Raw genomic sequence first — 21,968 nt, forward strand, 5'->3', positions numbered from 1 at the left:
GGGTTCAAGCAATTCTCCTTGCCTCAGCCTCCTGAATACTGGGACCACAGGTGTGTGCCACCACGCCCAGCTGATTTTTGGATTTTCAGTAGAGACAGAGTTTCACCATGTTGGCCAGGATGGTCTTGATCTCCTGACCTCATGATCTACCTGCTTCGGCCTCCAAAAGTGCTGGGATTACAGGAGTAAGCCACTGCACTCTTTAATTTATCCTGGCTTGTTCTTGGATCTATGGATTGGTGTATTTCATCAATTCTAGAATAGGCTCAGCCATCAAATCTTCAAATATTGTCTCTCTTTTTTTTTTCTTTCTGAAAGTTATGTTAGATATGTTAGACTTTATAATTCTATCCATCATGTCCTTTAACCTCTTTTATATTTTCTCTTTGTCTCTCTTAAATTTTGGATAATCTCTTCCAATCTGTTTTCTACTTCACTAATTCTTTCTTTAGCTGTTAAGCCAATTCATGAAGGTTTTTTCCATGTTTTAATCTCCAGAAATTCTGTTTAAAATTTTTAAGATCTATTATTTTACTTAATTTATTTAATTACTTTTAAAACATAATTCTTTTGTATTCTGTGTCTGATAAAAGCAGTTCTTGAAGTCTTTCTGGGTCTGATTTAGCCTTCTGCTGTTTATATTGGATCTTAGCATGCATTGTTTCCATATGTAATCTCTGTCTCTCTGTCTGTCTCTCTCTGTCTCTCTCTCTCTCTAATTCTCTGTCTCTCTCTCTCTCTCTGTCACACACACACACACACACACACACACAACTTCTATTTCTCTACCTCTAATAGTTTTTATTATGAGCTCATGTTTCTTGCAATTTTATAATGATATTTTGAGGCCTAGGTTGAAGGTGAGGTCATTCACTTTTGCTAAGTGCTTGAGAGCACATCTTGCACTGGACCTCTTTAAACTAAATTATCATCTTGAGGTTTCTTAGAACACAGAGGTATTGAAAACTTGGTCTGCCAACTTGTGTATTCATTGGCTTGCCATTGAACATTTTTGGGGCAGCTTTCTCAACTCAGCACCCAAATCAAAGGCTAACAAATCTCTCTGTAGATTTAGGAGTAGATTTAGTGATTTTAGAGAAACATAACCATTTTGGGCACTAGCTTTATGTGAGGAGATTTCTATTAGACTCTCCCTCTAAGCAAACTCTCAGTTTTGACTCCTGTCCCAACAAGGGCCAGTCATCCAATTGTACACTACATAATGCCAGGGTGCATCTTTCATATAAACTATACCTTTCCTGTAGATATACGTGGTAGTCTATATGAAAGGTGCCCTTTGATAATGTTCAGTTTCCAATCTGCACAACCGTATATGATGGTTCTGTCTGTATTCCCACAAGATGGTGAAAACTAAAGTTCAAGTTCACCAGGTTCAGCAAGTGCCCTCCAGGTGAAAGCTGGGTTTGGTGCTTTGGTTTTATAATTCCATAACTGACAAAATTTGAATAGAGTAAAGACAGTGCCTCCTCCCTTTCAAAGTCCTTAAAATGGTAGGTATATTGATATCTTATGAATTGAGTTGATTTGCCAGTCATGAATTCAACAAAAATACCTATCACTTGCTTCATTAAAAGAACTGTAACATGATGAGAGTGTTTATTGCTTTGCTTTGTTTATTTTTAGATGTGGACTTTCCAGTTTTTCTCCAGCCTACAAATGCAAATGAGAAAACACAGCTAATCAAAGAAGGATCTCGAAGTTATTGCACAGACTCTTGATACTGAGCCCTCAGAGAGTCCACAGTCACTCCTCTCAGTTCAGTCTTGTCTCCAGATGGTTGTAGGGGAGCGTGTGGGGCATAAAGTGCTGTGAACTTTTCCATCTTGTTGTTTTATTTTTGGGTTAGGAAAACATGATTGCTATATAATTTTCTCAGTATGCAGACTTTCTCTCTGAGTAGAATTTCTTATGAAACACATTCAATTTGGGTGAATAAAGGCCTGAAGAGTTATTTTACCCTCCTTGCCTGATGTAGGACAGTGGAATTGTACAGCCTTTATGAACCTGCCCTTTATGTGAGGCAGATCTGATTCCTAGCTGACCAAAGTAATATTCCTGAACAAAAGCCACTTTTCTTCCATTTAACACAATATTCATATCTACCACGAACATGATCATCAAAATATATGAGAACTTATAAAGAGTTTTTGTGTGTGGAGCCTCTTCCATGTCAATATTCAATAAAGTTATAGAAATGTTTCAAGAGCCAGAAAGGGATGATTTTTTTTTAAATCACATTTTTAAGGTATATTTTTGGAACATTAAAAATTGGCATTTACTGAAAACTGGAAACCAGGAAGAAACAGGTTTTGTGTGTGCTTTTAGATTGGCTTAAAAACAAAACAAAACAAAACTTCAACCTGGTTAAATGTTGTAAGTGAACCAGAAAATCATTCTGAGCCTGAACCCACCCCATCAGCATGTTGATCATTTTCTAGTAAAATAATTTTTGTATAACTGGCTCAGATTAGCCAGACTAAGGGGAAAAAAACAGATGAAGGGGTAGAACTCTATACTCTAGAGCCTAAATTTACACCAAAACACGTATCACCTCATTTTTGTTAAAATTAGTTGCCTTGACCAGAAATTGCTCAGCTCTGTGCATGTTACACAATTTAAGCCCAGAGGTCATCTCTGCATTTGCTTGTTTGATTCTTATATTTATTATGTGGTAGAAACCATGTGCTATTTCTAAAATACTATGGCAGAAAAAGTGTTTGTTTTTCTAGGTCTTTCTTACTTCTTTATATAATATTGCATTTTCAAGATCTTGTTATGTTTTTATATAATATTGTATAAAATGCCTTTATCTTTTTTCTTGTTTCTTATTCCCACCTAAAAAATTATGGTTAATTGCTGCTAAATATATATTGTAAGTGAGAATTAGTGTTATAGCTCTGACAGTTCTGAGGTCATTAAAATTCCACTCTAACTCTTTAGTTACTGAAATTCTTTTTCTATGCAATCAAGTAGACAGAGCCTTGGTTTGAAAGTTAAGAAACCTGGTTCTAATCTAAGCTTTCATTAACTAGCCTTGTGACCAAGTGAGATGAAAATAACATGGCTAATCTCTCTATGGCTCTGTTTTCATATCTGCCCTGACCACCTTCCAAGTTGCTGGATGACCAGATAAAATGGCTGAAGTGAAAGAAATCTGAAAAGTCAAATGTTCAACAAATGTAAGGTGGTTTTAAATGAATTTGTATATGTTGACGCACACAGACAAATATACTATGACTCTTGATGCATATAAACTCTCTCACCCAACAAGACCCATGGAGACACCCAGTATTAACAGCTCCAGTAACCAGCAAGTGCTTGGAATGCTGTATTCAACAAACAAATGCTACTTTCCATTTGGAGGAAACAATAGGATAAATAGCGCAATCTGTGGATAATTTGAGCCATTCCATTTCCTTCCTGTGGCCTTTTTAAGCAAAAGGTCAGGTCTATTTTGAAAAGCAACTTACAAATTACAAAGCTCACCTTCTCTTTCTTGCCCAGACCTCATTTTCCTTTCTCACATGGAATTTTTTGCTTCCACTCCTAGTTCCCCAGGAAGCTGGTCCAAGAGTAGTTAAGATGAGAACAGGACATGGATCAGAATCAGAATCAGATGGTAGAATCAAATTGCTAGAGGGGTTCTGGCCAATGTTCCTCACAAAGGGCTAGTTTCTGGTTACAATGATGTGTGACAAATGCAAACACTTGAATACCTATGAATGAGGGAATGAATTCTGCAGAATACTCCTTCAGCTACAGAGATACAAGAATCCACTCTTCATCAGAGGAGGAGCTGCTGAAGTATATTGTGGGGGTCTACAGAAGTGCTATCCAAGAAGCACTGGCAGTCATTCTGAACCCACAAGAAGTCTTCCCTTAGCAGGGAAGCTTCAAGGCAAGAAGAGAAATGCTGAGTGTGAGCCTCATCAGTGGTCACACAGAGTCCAATGAACAGCCCGTGTCAACAGCTCACCACCTCTCCTGGGCACTGTGCTACTGGAATGGGAGACTTCTTAAAAAGTTCCATGAGTCATCCATTTATTTTTTTGCTGTCTTACAGTAGAACATAATAAAAAAATACATGTGCATTTTTCTTTACCAAAACACACACACACATATATATATCTCTCAATTCTTTTAGAATAAGCGACATTCTATATCTAGACTGAAAAAACTGTCTATACATTAATTAACTTATTATTATTATTTTTTTGAGACAGAGTCTCACTGCAATCTCTGCCTCCTGGGTTCAAGCAATTCTTGTGCCTCAGTCTCCCGAGTAGCTGAGACTACAGTCACGTGCCACCACACCCAGCTAATTTTTGTATTTTTAGTAGAGACAGGGTTTCACCATGTTGGCCAGGCTGATCTCGAACTCCTGACCTCAGGTGATCTGCCCGCCTAGGCTTCCCAAAGTGCTGGGATTACAGGTGTGAACAACCGTGCCCGGCTACATTGATTAACTTATTAGCATAATAGTTTTATATAAAATGCCTTCATTTCAAAAAAATTTTTATTGTATTTGGCATGAAAATTATTTTTTTAAATCAGTGTGTAACATACTAGAAAATCAGCTACCAAAACTTGAAAGATATGTGTTATTCTGAGTCAAAGGGTAAAGTTTTAACAAAATAAAATGAGTCACCTTCCTACTCATATTCTGCATTTCTTAGCTGTCTCTTTTACCTCTTCCCTTCGCATCCCATCCCCCAAAATAGAGGATTTGAAAGTGTTGGCCTTAGGCTCATAGGTGCATTTACTTGTATTTGAGAAAGATGATTTATTCTTTCACAAATTAAAAATAAAATTTCTAAGAGAATAATAACCAAGAGTCGTAGTGCTTAGTACCTGACACTGCCCTAAGAGCTTTATATTGATTCATTTAATACAACAACCTGTGAGAGAAGTACTGTCACCATCATCATCTGTCATTTTCTAGACTATGTAACTGGAACACAGAAAAGATAAGTAACTTGGCTAAGAACACCTAGCTATGGAGTAGAGCAGGCTGGTCCTGAGGCCACAATATTAACAGCTGCACTATATAGCCTCTCCAGGATGACCTTGTGTTTCCAACTACATTTGTTCTTGAACATGAATCCTAGTCTCCTCCCCACTCCCCATCCAACTCTTTCCCAGAGTTCTCTGACTTTCAAGAGAATATACTCACTGTGTCACTCCCTTTATTAACTACCTTTCTCTTCAACTGCCCTTTGCAGCTCAAGGAGATTCCTCTAAGAAATCTTCCTTGTTAATTCCCTGTGACTTCCTCAAGAGCAAATCTGAAGGCTTCCTATATCTCTTACTTCACTCCCACTCCTTCCCCTTCCCCTTTTACTTCCTCTCCCCGCTCCCCGCCACCCCAACACTTCCTTATTTGGGAGATCTCTGTGGTCTTAGCAGCTATGTCTTTACCACCTTCTCTTCTCTGACTAACCCATAACTGCAACCCTAATCAAGTGAAAAGTTGGATTTTTAAAAAATTTTCAAAGTGATTCTAGAGTAGCTGGTTCTAATAATTGTGATTTAAAAAATTCTGATACATAACTTCCTGCCATCATTTTCCAGGATGTTTAGATAGTGCCGAGAAAACTTTTAAAGATAAAATAGCACAATAAAAAAGCACAATAAAATATGTTGTGCTTACTATGTGCCAGACACAATTCTAGCTGCTTAATATAAGTTAACTCATGTAATTCACACAGCAACCCTATGAGGTAGGCACAATTACTATTTCCCATTTCACAGATGGGAAAATTGGGCAGCAGAGAGTTATAAATTAACTCAGGCTGTTAATAATGGGAGAGCCAGCATTTGAACTCAGCTAGTCTGGTTGTAGCATCTGTCTGCTTAATTACTATGCCACCTTGGTGCCATAAGACATATCTGAATTCTGTAAACTTGGATTTACAACTGCTTATTTAATGTCAAAATAGTGTATACATTGAGTATGTTCTAATTTGTCCCTCTCACCAAAAGTGGATACCATAAGCTTATAAATCCAAGTTAATACAATTTGCTCTATTATTCTGAGTCCATAAGATTGGGGTGGGAACATTTGTTACTATATATAAAAATAAGGCATCTTAATATCACTCATACAATTAGAAGTAAAATATTTTCATGTTATCCATTCATAATAAAAGTGAAATTCTACCCAATTTCTCCATTGTACAAAATATGATACAAATTATGAAGTAAAAACATACCATTGAATCTGCCAGACTACTAAATTAGCAATGCTTTATTATTTTTCATAGTATTATACAAAGGAAATACAATTTGCAAATTTTTAAAAAGAACTTTGTTGCCATTTAAAATAAAGAACGTGTGTATGTTCATGTGTATGAATACATTTGTGTGTGTATATGTGTATGAATATATGTGTGTGGTGTGTGCATGTGTGTATATATACATAGATGTTTATATACCATAAGCAATTTATTTTGCTTCCAGTCATCTGTGTCATTTTGCCATTATGGGAAGCACAACACCTGCCACACTCCTGCTCTACTGTGCTTTATTTTTCTCTTTGGCATTCATTACTGTACAGCCTACTGTATATATTATTTATTGTCTTCTTATTGTCTATTTACCCTTCCAGAATGTGTGCTCCACCAAGATAGAGATTTCTGTCTGCTTTGCTTACTGCTGTTTCCTTATCCTCAGCTCTAGAACAATGCCTAGCACATAGTACAGACTAAATAAACATTTAAATAAAAGAATAAATGTGAGTCTCTGAAGAAAACCTCCTGGCCACACCCTCCCACCACCACCAATCATACCTTTGGGAAAGATACGGTATGAGCAAGATGATGCTCCCACTTCCCCGAGCATGGAAGACTGCAAGTGAGCTTTCAGGACTTATAGAGCCCTGGGAATGAGATGGGTTGGCCTTGCCATCTCCCAGTAGTACAAATGTTAACCCCCTTCAAAGGGGAGGTAGGCTGGGGCTTGGTCTCATTAAATATCTTTTGATGTAGTGATTTGGCATATAATTCAGGATTGCATTTGGATGAATAATGCAGTCAATCTTCATTCCATATTTGTGGAGTTACCTACCTAGAAGAGGACAAACTTTCTTTACACAAACTGTAGGGGAGGAAATACTTCCTTCTGTCATCTTAGGTTCTGTGGCTGGGCCTAAGAATTAAACGATAATAGCATAAAACATATTAACAGGAGAAAAGCATACGCATCTTATTTAATATTTATATGTCCATGGAAGTCTTTATAAGAAAAATGAAGACCCAAAGAAGACATTAGGTCCAAAAGCTTAAGTACCTTTTTAAACAAAGAATGATAAATATTAGGGATGTGGCAAGACAAAGGGGCTTGGTCTGGGTATAGTAGACTGTGGGGTTGTGAGTGGCCAGGGGCATTGTTCAATATCAAAGAATTTTTTAAAAGATAGTACCTTACTGGCAAGGTACTTCCTGACTTCAAGGATAAAGCATGGATGGAAGCAATCCAGAAAAGGGGTTCTCATTGTCCAGGCCTGCTTGTTGTGCAACCAAAAGACTGGCTGCTGGTGTTTTATCTTTTTCCTTCAAGGCTTGGTTGTTAGCAGCTTCACAGATAAGGGCAGTCTGACTCATAAACCCAATGGCATTTGCACAAAACAGTAGAGGTAGCCTATCCCTTCCTGCCTTAAATCTTGGGGCTCACTTCTCATCCCTACTAATACATGTCCTTTGTGACATTTTTTTTTCCCAGAATAGGGCATTGTCATCTGCATTAAATACCATTCAGGCAGATCTCTTTTCTCCTCAATGATTTTCTTAATGACATCCGGAAATTCACCTGCTGCCTCTTGGTCAGGAAGCTGCTCTTGTTATCTTGACATTTTTAAAGCCAAAACTGCTTTCTAAAATTATCAAACCTTCCTTTGCTGGCATTAAATTCTCCAGCTTTAGACCCTTCCCCTTCCTTTTGCCTTAAGTTGTCATATAATGACTTTGTTTTTTCTGGAATTATATTAGAGTCTATAGGTATGTCTTTCTTAGAGCAATTCTGTACCCATGTAAAAGCTGCATTTTCAATACAAGATAAAGAGGTTTTTGGCAAAACGTGCAAGGGTTTCATGCCTGCTAGCCAGCTGTAGTGACGGCTTCACAAAAGTCCTTACACTGGATTCATTTATCTTGAAATGCCTGGCAACCACAGCTGTAGAACTCAATCTATGGTCCATATTAAGCAATTCAACTTTTTCTTTTTGGATCAAGACTTTTCTCTGCTTCTTGGGAGCATATCCAGCATCATGAGTGGCACTTCGTATGGGTCCTGTGGTGTTATTCAAGGTTTGTGGTATTTCACTACAATTAAAAAATCCTCGAGACCCACAAGAGATCACTTTTTACTGCCACAGGCAATTTGCTGGAGAGACAAACTGCTCATAGGGAGATTATTAAAGTCACGTACATGGCATTTTAAGCAGATATTTGAAATACTTGAGGTCACTACAGTAGCAATGGGAGGTGGCTATGAAATTATCACAGTAGTACAGTATGTACTATGGTTAATTTTTTGCAGCTGTGATTTAATATTGCATCTTTATGTTTATTCACATTTCTTTTAACTGTGCATGGTGCCATGTACAATTTGGGTTTGTATAAGTTTTGAGAAATTTTAACTTCTTTAAATTTTATGGTAATACATGACAAAATAGACTACTATCTACATATATTTCATGCATTCATGATATACCTTTGTCTTAATTTTTTAATATTTGTAGGCTATTTGGCTCATGTCAAGTTTTTTCAAATTGTTGCAGATCTCCAAAAAATTTTCCAGTATATTCATTGAAAAAAATCTATGTATGAATGGACCTACCCAGTTTAAATTCTTGTTTTTCAAGGATCAACTGTATTAAATAAGGTGTCCTTCAACAGAAACACACATAAAACAAGATTATCTATTGATCAGTTGACAAAAACATTATGGCCAGAGCCTCCCATTATTTCCCCTGGGAGCAATGTTTTCAGCATTCACTAAATCAGAGTTCAAAATGACTTTATACAATGTAATTACATGAATAATGAGAATCAAGTGTACCTTCCCTGGAATTCCCCAGAATAGTTCCCTTTCTGACCTAGAAACAACATCTCTGTGGTTTCTCACAAATATCCTTCTTCGAGATGGTGCATATTTAGAGAAAACCATGGATAAGTCAGTGAGCCTGAATACAGCCCTGCTCCCCTAATCTGGATGGTCATCCTAAAGACATTGTTTAATCTTTCTGGGTAGAGCTTCCTGATCTGTAGAATGGTTTCCTTGACTGAAAGGAAAAACTTGAAAGCTCTTTAGTGCACATATGTCTAAGGAATAATTTTTCAAATAAACAATGGCTTTTTTTTTTCACATTTCACGGAGTCTTGACACACCTCCTTGGAGCACTGCTGTTAACAAATTTAAGGGATTTCACCTTTGGATTTAGAGGTGAGAAGAGAATACCCTTTAATAGATGAAACACTTTTCTACTCCCAGCATGTCCATTTTCTGACCGTACTGGCATCAGAACCTGCCTTTCAACCTCCTTCCTCCCAGAGTAGCAGCTGCCAGCCCAATATCCCTAACCCAAGTGTCCATCTGAGGACAGAGAGACCAAGCAGTGCTACAGAAAGCCCTGGCTGTGATTCAGGAGGCCTAAGATCTCATATGCCACTTCTCCCCTCTGTTACCTTGGATAAGTCATTTCACATCTTTGGGCCTCAGTTTCTTCATTCTTAAGCAATTTTTATTACAGAATATCTATAATTAGATGACAATTATGGGACACTCTGACCCATACGTGTTATGTAAAATAACTTACATATGGTTAAACAAAAATGTAATGATGTCAAAAAATGCAGAAACAAAAGCAAATTTCTTCACCATCCCCATATAGTTTGTTAGGGCTATCATAACAAAATATCACAGACTGGGTGGCTTTTAAAAAGATAAATTTATTTTCTCACACTTCTAGAGGCTAGAAGTCTAAGCTCAAGGTATTGGCAGGTTTGGTTTCTTCTGAGACCTCTCTCCGTGGCTTGTAGATGGCCGTCTTCTCCCTGCGTCTTCCTGTAGCCTTCTCTCTATGCATGCATGTGCCTGCTGTCTCTGTATTCTGTTCTCCTTATAAGGACACCAGTTGTATTGGATCAGGGTGCACCCTAATGACCTCATTTTTGCTTAATTACCTCTTTAAAGGCCTTATCTCCAAATACAGTCACATTCTGAAGTACTAGGGGTTAGGTCTTCAACAAATAAATTGGGGTGGGGAGGGAAGGCAGAACACAATTCAGCCCAACAACAAGCATGCCATCAATTTCTCAAAATTGTGCCATATTTCAGTTTGCTTTATATTTGAACCACGTATTTTTTATAAAGTTTTTTTTTTGTTTTTTTGTTTGTTTTTTTTAGAAATCGCTGAGTATCTTCGTTCTGTCTTTTTGAGAAAAGTGACATGTGCCTTTATCATATCTCTAAGGTCTCCCAGATCCTTAGTCACACTACTATTGTAAAAGAATCCACTTCTTTTTGAAAAATAAACTTCCCAGAGCCCTCTAACTTTTTTTTCCCCCCTTAATTTGTCCTGATTGCTTTCTTTGCCAGCTGCATCACTGTCAACCTGAGATTTTCTTTTCATTGAGTCCCTGGGTTGGTTTCCTTTTTTCTTAAATCCTGTGTACTCCTCCTTCTTGGATTCTTACTTTGCTTTGCTGAAGTACATCCATGGCATACACAGAGACATGCTGCTAGACTGCCTTTCAAGAAAGAACTCACTGCCCAGCTGCAAGGAGGATGGTTAACTAGTAGCCATCAGGTGTTAACTCCTCTAGCCAAGGTTCTAAGCCTCTGGCCAATGACTGAGCAAGGTGGTGATGCTAGGGCCCCACCATTTCTGCCCAACTTGAGACTCCTCCAAAAGGAAATCTTTGCTCTGGAGCCACCAAGAGGGTTGGCAGAAACTTTGTCGGGTCTGCATCACTGTCTAATGACTACCCCTACCCAATCCTGTGTCCTCCCCTTTTCCATTCACAGATGTTACTCCCCTGTAAAATGTTGTGCTCTAATTCTGCATGAGCTTCAGCTTACTGGAGAACCCATCCAGCACAACATCCTCAAATAATGTTTACTTACTTTTTATTTGTTTCAGAAAGGAATCATAGATTTAAACTTTATGAGACCTTGCAACTATGAACTATTAGTCCTCATATGTGATTGCTACTTTGATTGGTATACAATTCTAGGCTTAAAATTATTTCTTTGCAGAGCTTTGAAGGCCATGCTCAACTGTCTTCTAGCATCCAGTAATGATGATGAGAAGTCTGATCATAATCCAATTCTTATTCCTTTGTAGCTAGCCTAGTTCTTGTTTAGATTTTGCTTTGTTTTCCTCCATCTCTGAAAGTTACAGGGTTTCATCTTTATCCTCAATGCTTTTGAATGTCACTAGTCTGTGTCCAGGCATGGTTACTTTTCATTCATCCTAACTTGCATGATCCTTTCCATCTGATGACCAATGTCTTTCTTTTATTCTTACCCCTGCATTGTTTCTGTTTTCTCTTTCTGGAGCTCATATTAGATACTCTTTATGTCTTCAGGATCTATCTTTTCTTTTTTTTTTCTTTTCTGTCTTTGTGTGTGTGTGTGTGTGTGTGTGTGTGTGTGTGTGTGTGTGTGTGTGTGTATAACCAGATCTCACTCTGTCCCAGGAGCTGGAGTGCAATGGTGCAATCAATCATAGCCCACAGCAGCTTTGAACTCCTGGGCTCAAGAGATCCTTCTGCCTCAGCCTCCCAAGTAGCTGGGACTACAGGTAAACACCACCATGTCCAGCTAATTTTCGTATCTTTTGTAGAGATGGGGGTCTTGCTTTGTTGCCCAGGCTGGTCCCAAACTCTTAGCTTCAAGCAATCCTCCCGCCCTGGCCTCCCAAAGTACTGGAATTACAGAGGTGAGCCACCGTACCCAGTGTCATGTTTTTATTTTTTGTTTTCCATGGTCTGATGTCCTGGGATATATTTTCCATTCTATCTTCTATATCTTCATAGCTGATCTTTAGCCATGACCAGTATGTTACTTTTCACCTTAGCAATCATACTTTTAGTATTCAGGAACTCTCTTCTTCCCTAGTTGCTCCTGTTAATATCACTGTATTTTGGTTTTCATTGCTGTAAATAACTCTCTCTTGGATGTCCTTGAGGATATCCCTAACTACTTTTTTGTTAAATAGTTCTGTTCTATTCCTTGCATTATCTGTTTTCTCCTCGGTCATTTATTTAACTTGTTCATCTTGGACTTTCTTTTTGAAGTTGTTGTTATTTCCTCCCAAATGTCTGGTAAACATAACATGTTCTTCATGATACATTGCTATCTGTAAAAATGGCTGTGTCCTGGGGACAATCAGGCTTTGCATTTATGGTCCATGCGTGGAGAGCAGCCATGCTGGCCCAAGATCCCCCAACCTGTCAACTCAAGGAAGAACTCGCTCTGAGAATTGGGTAGGGTGGCCTTCCTGTTCCTTCCATCTCTATTAGGCTCTACTCTGCCCTACTCTCTAGCCCTATACCACTCCACAGACTCTAGTCTGGCAAATCTACTCTACTTAAGCCATTCTCCAGTGGGATCTCCCTGGCAAAAAATTCAGCAACGGCTGCACAACATTGTGGGCGGCTGACCTCTGTGCTGCTGCCTCTGTGCGTGGAGTCTCTTGTGAGCTCCATGGGGAGAATGGTTTTGTCTCTGGTAGCTTGCAGAATGTGCATTTGGAGCTGTGTTTTTCTCCATTATAATCTCATTTGATTTTCACCTTGTAGAAGTTATTTAAAATCTCTATTTGCTACTTATACCTACTGTAGTTTTCCATGTTGCAATAGATTTTTTTTCTTTTGTGTATTTTTATCATCTTTTCAATGTACTCCTGGGGAGGAAGGGGTGTAGTCATATGCGCCCAACCTTCATACATGTAATCCTGATCCCTGGACACAGTGGGTGAGCACCTAAGTGAGGCCAAGAATAATGGAGAGTTTTGCAGTCAGGCCTGAGAAAGAGAAGTGACTCTCTGTGTGATAGACTGTGAAGAATAAAGCTCCAGAACTTTTAGGGTGGGGGACAGCACCATGTTTCCAACTGTGTGCACTAGAGCAGAGCTGAGAAACACTGAGAGAGAAACCTTTAAGAAGGCCTAGTTACATTTCATCTTTGCTTTCCTGGGGACACCCCTGTATCATTAAAATAAATGTCTTGCTTATACTAACTCTTGTGAATTTCTATCACTTACAAGTAAGAAGGCCAAAAATCACACGTTTGGCCTCCCTGAAACCTATTACTCAAGTAAGGTTGGCTGTTGGGGAAGAGGGCTTGGCTAGGTATGGTAGCTCGTGCCTTAATCCCAGCACTTTGGGAGGCTGAGGCGGGAAGATCACTTGAAGCCAGGAGTTCAAGACCAGCCTGGGCAACAAAGCCAGAGCTAGGTGAGGTGGCACATGCCTGTAATCCCAGGAGGCTGAGGCAGGAGAAGCACTTGAGCTCAGAAGTTTGAGGCTGCAGTGAGCTATGATGGCATCACTGCACCCCAACCTGGGTAACAAAGCAAGACTCTGTTTCTAAAAAATAATGAAAATAATAATTTAATAAATACCCTGCTCGCCACCTTTGTAAAATAAGGAGAAGGTAGGACTAAAAGGAGGCACTTTTCTCTTAGCCTGATTTTCATGGTTCTGTCCACAAACTTGAGCCAGAGGGGTACAACTCACCTCCCCCACCTCTCAGAGGTCATTTTCTCAAACTCTCAGAAATGCTGTATAACTTTAAAGATACGTCGGCTTGTTACATGCAAAAATGGCAAAATGTTCACCAGGAAACAAAAATAATCTCATGTTTGTGCAGCCTTAAGGAAGCCGCTTTCCCACTTAAAAATCCAGCCCTTTTCTTTTCTCTAACTTCGTATTTTATCTTCCCTAATTTTACATTTTATTAAAGCTTTTACTTTTGGGAACTGCTATCTTACAGGGGAGATTTAAGAAATAATTCCAATCTCCCTTCCACAAATATTACTATAATAACATTAAAATAGAAACTCAATTTGCCCAAACCAACATGATGCCTTCTTGGTTAAAAGATCTCTAAGGGCAAAACCCAGGTCGTTGGATGGTTTTTATGCTACGCTAACAACTAAGTGGGAATATGGCAGCAAACCTTTAACAATTTATAAACCCTATGACCTTACAAAAATAGGCCGACGAAGCAGGATTATAGGCCTATCTGGGATTGAATAACTTTGTTAAAATTAAACATAAAATAGGAACCAGATCAAAAAGACATTTTATGTAATCTTAATCTTCTTCCCTCTCTTTGCTTAGCCGGGGGTTGGTGAGGGGACTTTCTCTAGGAACTTAGTGACTCTGATGTCTTAGTAGATGCGGTGGAACCAGCTCTGTCTACAGAACCCCGGGCTTCAGTGGCGTCTTCCTAACCGGGCTTGCCTGCCGGGGGCGTTCCGAGACCCTCGGGGCCTTCCCTTCACCCCGCGGGAGTTGGACCGGTGGCGCTGGTAAGGCCTCCCGGGCTCAAAGTGCAACGGACACTGCAGAAATCCAAACTGCTGGCATTCGCGGTTTGGGGACGCCAGAGGAGGTAATGATTTCTGGTTTGTTAACCTCAAGTGACAATAATGCCGAGCCAGGCAGGAGCTGGACCTACAATCTTCTGATGCGTGGTCAGACACGTTATCCCTTGCGCCACTGGCCTACCACGCAACTCCTTCAGTCGCCGTTGGATTACTGTGTGTTGAGAACACACTCGGCAACCACTTTAAAGGACATCGCAGGCTGGTAAAGGAAAAGTACGACAAGGGGGGGCGGTGGAATCGCAGGGTCTTGGCACCGCGGACCCGAGACACCTGGTTTGAGGGCCTTTCCCGGGTCAGTCAGGCTAGCGAGCCGGAGCGTGCTGTCTTTCTGCGCACGCGTAGAGCACACAGGCCGGCTCTGGGGCGCTGCTCTCCTCGGATTACGCATGCTCAGTGCAATCTTCGGGTGCCTGGACTAGCGCTCCGGTTTTTCTGTGCTGAACTTCAGGGGACGCCAACATACGTACACGTCCCTTCGATAGCTCAGCTGGTAGAGCGGAGGACTGTAGCTATTTCCTCAGCAGGAGACATCCTTAGGTCGCTGGTTCGATTCCGGCTCGAAGGAGACAAGTGCGGTTTTTTTTCCAGCTCCCGATGACTATGGCCCTTTCCTTGGGTGCCTTCAATGACAGATTGCATTCCAACGAGCAGTTTGAAAGTCTAGCGCTTTCTCCCCATTTTGGGCCTCCCAGCCTGCACGGTAATTCTTTTTAGCGATTCGCCCTGCGGGAACGTGCCCGGGCAGGTTCCCAGCGCAGCTGTGGGTCTGCGCTCGGCCGAGCGACTGCCGGGTCACGACTTCTGCGTCTTCTTAACCCGTCTTTGGCATTGCCCGGGCCCCGAGTCACACAGGAGGCAGCGCCGGCTCCAGGGGGCCAGGCGGGGACCTTCTCCTCAGAGCCCCGGGCAGCTTCTGCGACCCGAGGGCTCGCAACGGCTGCCGTGAGGAGGTGGGGGGGTCCGCGGGAAGAGGGATCTGGCGCTCCCGGAACCTGGGAATCAGAAAGAGAGAACACAATAGTAAAAACACGAAGCCTAAAAATGACACAATGTTATGGAGACAAGGCGGCACCCGGGGAGGTGTGCCCGCTCCCTTCGATAGCTCAGCTGGTAGAGCGGAGGACTGTAGGCGCGCGCCCGTGGCCATCCTTAGGTCGCTGGTTCGATTCCGGCTCGAAGGAGAGATCCCCATTATTTTGTTGCTTTGGACCAAAAAAGTCTGTCTTCAGCGCGCAATGTTCTGACCCTTCTCTAGGGGAACAGATAATAAACCGTGCCCAGCCGTGGGGGATTAGCTCAAATGGTAGAGCGCTCGCTTAGCATGCGAGAGGTAGCGGGATCGATGCCCGCATCCTCCAGTTTTCTTTCCTGTCCCGTACGGTTTTTCTTTCGATTCTCAGCCCGAACTAGAGCTGAAAAGTCAGACGAAGTCAAGTGAAGAGTAGGGCGAGCTCCAGCTTACCACTCTAAAACTTCCCAGACAAGGAGTGGTGGGCGCTAGCAGTTTATCCTTCTAGCTTTAAATTTTTAGACCCATTTAATTGGGGGGAAATTCACGAAACTGGTTATTTTTGCTTCAAAAATGGCGACAGATTGCCGTCACATGTATTATCACTCAGAATCCTTTATGATTTGTGATAAGATGTCTGCATTTCCAGGGACTCATCTGAGGCTAAGCTGCCCATAGTTCGGGGAGACCCACAGGGAAAACAAAACAAGAAACAGAGAACTTGGAAACGGACGCTGATTACTTTGAACGTTTGCTCTACCGAGGAAGCAGGAACTGTTCGGCCCCATCTCAAGTCCGCAGGGCGGGCTGCCTGGCTCTGGGCGGATCCGAGGTGGATAGGACAAGGCAAAAGGTAGCCCTGGAGAGGTGAGTGGATAAAGTCCCTGGACACAGGGGCTGCCGTTGGAGGAGGTTATAATGTCATTGTCCTCCTGTGGAAGTTAACTGTGGAGAATGAACTAGAGACCAGCGCTGAGAGAGAATTAATTGGATAAAAGTTCTATCTAGGACAGTCCTTGAGCGTAATTTTGTGAAGCAAACACAAGACAACAACAAAACAAGTAAAACCTAAACACACATCCACACACTCACTGAAAGATTCAGAGATTGCACAGAACACAAAGACTTTTCTGGTAATAAAATCTCCCTATCCTAATTTTCTAGAAAAAAAGCTGTTGAAGCCACCACGCAGTTCTTACAAGACATAACACAAATCTTCCACACAAAGGCAGAAATACAGTATCATCCTTTGTGAGGAGTACAGCAAATAAATGATGTTTTTTTAGGGTCCTAGGCAACCTGTATGCTTTTGTTACCAGTGTATACAACATGGTATGGTTTATTGCTATCTTTCATTTTCTAGGGTGGTCTCCATTTTTACCTCGTTTTATTATTGTCAATAGTCTTTTAGTTGAATGTATTGTAAATTACTTGAAATATAACATCAGGATGTTCATAAAAACAAATTCACAAAGTAAGAAAAAGAATTCTTTTATCAGATGACATGTCCCAGTTTCTAGTTTGGGATTATGGGTGTTCTAGCTGGCTGAGGGGAGGAACTGGCAGTGAAACTTTAAGTGACCGAAAGAGCAAGAAGTAAGTAGTAAGTCAAAGGAATAGGAAGTAATGCACCCAAAACCCAGTGGAGGACACACGTTTGGGGGAGGTGACCTGGGCCAAAACTCAAAGGATATCTCAGAGTCAGCAACCCAAGCTGGGAATGGAACTCACATACAAAGCTCAAAGGTACAAATCAGGAAGCAGTAATGCATAGTGGTTAGTCAGGCAGGCTGTAAAACCTGATGGCCTTTCTTGGCTTTGCCACTTCTAGCTGCATGACCACAGGCAGGTTGCTTGACATTTTGGTGCTTCAGTGTCTTTGTTTCTCAAGTGGGGATATAATAATGATACCTACTTTTAATTAAGATATAACATGTAAAGGCCTTAGTACAGTGCTTGGCACATAGTAAACACAAAGTAAACATTAGCTGTTACCAGTGTGCAAGGAAAGAAGAAACAGAAACATAAAATGCCATTTCCCTGGCAAACTGTAGAGATTCGGACACATTTCAGCACCTAGAGGCCGGGCAAGCATAGCATCATACAGCGAAGGCCTGGGGGAATTAGTCTAAGGGTTTGTATATGCGTTTATATAAATATATATGGAAGTGCTTGGAAACAGGTGCTTGGATCTACTGTGTAGGGAAAGTAGGAAGAACAATGCTAAAAATACAATATGATGGTTAGATATATTATGGTGTGGCCATGTAATGAAATACATATAGCTCTCAAAATTATATTTATTAAGAACTTATATTAACATGGGAAATGTTAATAATCAAATTCTAAGAAATAAAGTAGGTATAGAGCAATATAAACAATAAGCAATATAAACAAGCATAAGTTATTTATATAGAAAAGACTAGAAACAGGTCGGCATGGTGGCTCATGCCTATAATCCCAGCACTTTGAGAGGCCCGGGCAGACAGATCCCTTGAGCTCAGGAGTTCGAGACCAGCCTGGGCAACATGGTGAAACCCTGTCTCTACAAAAAATACAAAAAGTAGCTGCGTGCGGTGGCGTGTACCTGTGATCCCAGCTGCTCGGGAGGGTAAGGTAGGAGGATCTCTTGAACCTGAGAGGTCGAGGCTGCAGTGAGCAGTGATTGCGCCACTGCACTCTAGCTTGGGCGACAGAGGGAGACCCTGTCTCAAAAAAAAAAAAAAAAGAAAGAAAAAAAAAAGACTGGAAACATGCATTAAAATGTTAACAACAGTAATGATCTTTGGTAGTATGATTACTGTGATATTTTTTTCCTTAAAATTTTAAACTATTTTCTAAGTTTTCTGAAATAAACATTATTTTTAAATTGGAAATATGGATGACTTTAAAAAAATTAACCGCTAACGTCTACCCAGCACTTCCTACAAACCGAGCACAGCTGTAGGTACTTTACATGTTGTAACTTATTTCTCTCATAAAGAGAACACCAGCCCCTGGGGCTTCAGTAGCAAATTCTACCAAACAATTAAGGAAGAAAAAAAATACCAATTATATACAAATTTTTCCAAAAAAACTGATGAAGAGGGAGTACTTTCCAACTCATTCTATGAAGTCTCTGATACCAAAATCAGGCAAAGACATTACAGAAAAAGAAAACTACAGACCCATATAGCTTATGAATATAGATGCAAAAATTCTCAACAAAATTTTAGCTAAGTAAATCCAACAACATATAAAAAGGAAAATACATTATGACTAAGTGAGATTTATCCCAGGAATACAAGACTGGCTCAACATTCAAATTCATAACATTAAACAGATTAAAGAAAAAAAATCATGTGATCATCTCAGCTGATGCAGAAAAAGCATTTGACCAAAGTCAGCATCCATTCCTGCTTTTTAAAACTGTCAGCAAATTTGGAGGGGAAGGGAACTTATTCAACCTGATGAAGGACATAAGTGAAACACATGCAGCTTACATGATGCTTAATATTAAAGAACAGTGCTTTCCTCCTAAGACCAAGACTGAGTCAAGGGTGTCCATTCTGAGTTTTCAGCTCTTGCCAGGGCAATAAAGCAAAGGAAATGAAGTAAAAGACCTCCACATAGGAAAGGAAGAGGGAAAACTGTCTCTGTGCACACATCTAACTTTTAAACAATATTGGTTACATGTTGAAATGATAATATTTTAGATGTTCTGGGGTTAAGTAAAATATAATAATATTTATTTATTTTTAGATTTTTTAAATGTGGCTACTACAAAATTTAAAATCATGTATATGGCTCATATTTGTCACATACATCTTATTTCTCTGGACAGTGCAAGTCGGAGAGATAGGCAAGGGCCAGATCACATCAGGTCTTGGGACCACAGTGAGGATTAATATCTTTATCCTAGAGGTGATGTGACCATTAATAGGTTTTAAATAAGGAATGACTTGTGAGAAGTGGATTGCAGAAGGCAAGAGTGAATTCAGAGAAATCAGTTAAGAGGGTGGGGTGGAGGAGAAGTGGGGGTGGATATGGGTGGTGAGGGTGAAACCAACGTGTGGGGTTCAGACATGGGCCATTGGAAAGACCTTGGGCTAAAGTATTCGCTACTTGTTGGGACTGTCGCTGCTTATTTCTGGCACATATGTAATGAGTGTTTCTTATTGCCAAGAAGTGTTCAGAGGAAAGTAAAATATGTTCATTTTACTAACATTTCCTCAGAGATCTTTATGATGAAGTAAAATTTATAAACAACAGATTTGAAGAAGGAGTGATTATCAAATGAACAAAAGATTTCAAGCAGAAGTTGGCAAACCATCTAATGAAAGAAATGCCAGTGTTAGCTGCTGTTTAGTGCTTTTCAAGTTCATTTCTTTTTGATTTTAGATTTTGTAAGATGTTTCTTTTCATTAAAAATTTAAAAATCACATATGCAAGCTACCTATTGCCAGGTAGACAGTTAAATAGAAAAGACTGATGACACAGGCAGAGGGAAAACATTAAGTATTTTGTAGATGTCATGGGTCAAGTCCTCAGTGCAAGGGGATGGCAAGAATCTTTGTATGGAAAGAGAGTTCTGGGTTATATTTTTTGGAATAACTTTTAAAGTTGTTACATGGAGGGAAATTTCTAAGCCAAATAATGGTTAGAAAGTGCTTTATTTGGGCCACACCCTGAGCTCTAGGATACCAAAGGAAATAACATTATGCCTTCTGTGGTCAGATGGGTTATATCTGGCAGGACTGATAACAGAGGCTGGTGCTTGGAACACCAGCTCATTGAAATCCCAGATGAAGTGTGGCCTTCTCTCCGCTGGTCATGAGTGGTGTTCTCACTAAAAAAGGGAGGGATGGGTGGATGGATGTTTGGTTGGATGGATGGACAGGTGGATGCATGTATGCATGTGTGAATATTGCAAGAAAGAATGAACAGCCTCACTGGCTTAGTTTAAGAGGACCTGGTTTGCACAAGATTAAGTGTTGACCTTTGTTTTGGCATGGGATTAAAATAATTTTCAGATTATATTGGTGCTGGAGTTGACCTGAAAGTCTTGGTCCACTGGTGCCCTAGTGCTCCAGCCCAACTAAACTTCCTTCTTCAGCAATCACTGACTCTCTGCCTCCACATCCACATCATCTGATGTTCTTTCCCTGTTTTAATTCTTAGGCAGCCACCCTCTTTCTCACTTCCAGTGGGCACAAGAAAGCAAGAATACTTCCTTTCTACCTTAGAGGCTGAGCCAGGAGTAAGATCAGTCTTCCGACTCCTCTTGTTTTCTCTTTCATCAGGACTGCACTCTCTCTGCTCACTGTTTTGCTTCAAACCATGTCTGTTTTTTATTTCCTTTTAGCTGTACTCTCCATCTAACCATAAGTTCTCTGTTCTGTTTGATGAACAAATGGCTCCTTAAACTAAGCCTGGATTATTTTCAAGTACCTGGACTTGCAATTACCTGCACCAAAGAGACAAAAGAGAACATGGGTAAATGACATGCCAAGAATGTTCTGGAATCTTCAGGATTCTTTGGGATTTTCTAATGTCTCCTGTTCTCAGAATGCTCTGACCTATTTTGACAGTTACAATGAAGAATCAGTGCTGCTCTTCTGACCATTCTGGGGCAAGTGGGGATTCACATCACTCTAGCCAGAGAGTACAAAATCACCAAAAGACGGTGACCCAGTTCTTGTTGGAGAGTCCTTCATATGCATTTGAATTTGCCCCCAATATTTTTTTATATATCATGTTCTAGGGCTGGTTGTTTAGTATAATAACCACTATCCACATGTGGACATTTAAATATAAGTTTAAATTAATACAGTTAAAAATTTAGTTTCAGAGCTGCACTGTGCACATTCCAAGTACTCAAGAACCACAAGTGACTAGACATTGGACACTATGGATATAGAACATTTCCATCATTAGCAGAAATTCTTATGGACAGTGCCCTTCTAAAGCATGAGTGTGGTGCAGCTTAGTGGGTGAGGTCATGGGCTCTGTGCTCAAAAGATGTGTCTCTCAGTGTGCATCACAGTTCAGCAGCCATGTGACTCAGGGCAACTACTTAACTTGCTCAGCCACAGTTGACTCAGTGGAGATAATAATACCTGAGACAGGGAGCTATGACATGAAGTAATGGGTATTCAGTACCTATTTATCATATTTGTTGTAGTGGTATAATAGTAAAAATAATTTTAGCATCCCTTTCCTCTCTTCCCTAGATGAAAAACACACTGAGCTCTTACTATATAATAAAGAACTTAGCTGGTCTTTGTCCCAAGTCCCTGAGTGGGAGCCTCTAAATCCTTAGAATTTCCCGAGTGACAGACA

General features: G+C 40.3%; 2 protein-coding genes and 3 non-coding genes across 14 annotated transcripts in view; all 5 read left to right on the forward strand.

Moving 5' to 3' along the window:
• The window catches only part of DNAJC5B (DnaJ heat shock protein family (Hsp40) member C5 beta), a 117,284-nt gene extending 115,442 nt beyond the window's left edge, over positions 1-1,842 (forward strand). For 5 of the 6 annotated variants that reach the window (XM_063816086.1, XM_063816087.1, XM_016958994.4 and 2 more), the window contains exon 6: positions 1,645-1,840. In XM_063816086.1, coding sequence (XP_063672156.1) covers positions 1,645-1,739 — 95 coding nt within the window. In that variant the 3' untranslated portion in view covers positions 1,740-1,840. Of the gene's footprint in view, positions 1-1,644 lie in introns of all 6 variants that reach the window. The other variant, NM_001246535.1, reaches the window with a different exon arrangement.
• A 13,164-nt stretch (positions 1,843-15,006) lies between these two features.
• Positions 15,007-21,968, forward strand: part of TRIM55 (tripartite motif containing 55) — a 62,971-nt gene continuing 56,009 nt past the window's right edge. For 3 of the 5 annotated variants that reach the window (XM_016959527.4, XM_054656801.2, XM_016959528.4), the window contains exons 1-2: positions 15,007-15,338; positions 16,297-16,514. The gene's annotated coding sequence lies outside the window, so the exon portion shown is untranslated. Of the gene's footprint in view, positions 15,339-16,029; positions 16,515-21,968 lie in introns of those variants that run through there. The other 2 variants (XM_063816340.1, XM_063816341.1) reach the window with 1 other exon arrangement.
• TRNAY-GUA (transfer RNA tyrosine (anticodon GUA)) lies at positions 15,111-15,203 on the forward strand. Its single transcript has 2 exons — positions 15,111-15,147; positions 15,168-15,203. It is a non-coding gene; the product is annotated as a tRNA-Tyr (tRNA).
• TRNAY-GUA (transfer RNA tyrosine (anticodon GUA)) lies at positions 15,731-15,819 on the forward strand. The gene is given in 2 exon segments: positions 15,731-15,767; positions 15,784-15,819. It is a non-coding gene; the product is annotated as a tRNA-Tyr (tRNA).
• Positions 15,924-15,996, forward strand: TRNAA-AGC (transfer RNA alanine (anticodon AGC)). Its single transcript has one exon. It is a non-coding gene; the product is annotated as a tRNA-Ala (tRNA).

This window comes from Pan troglodytes, chromosome 7 (assembly GCF_028858775.2).
Source record: "Pan troglodytes isolate AG18354 chromosome 7, NHGRI_mPanTro3-v2.0_pri, whole genome shotgun sequence".
Lineage (NCBI taxonomy): Eukaryota > Metazoa > Chordata > Mammalia > Primates > Hominidae > Pan > Pan troglodytes.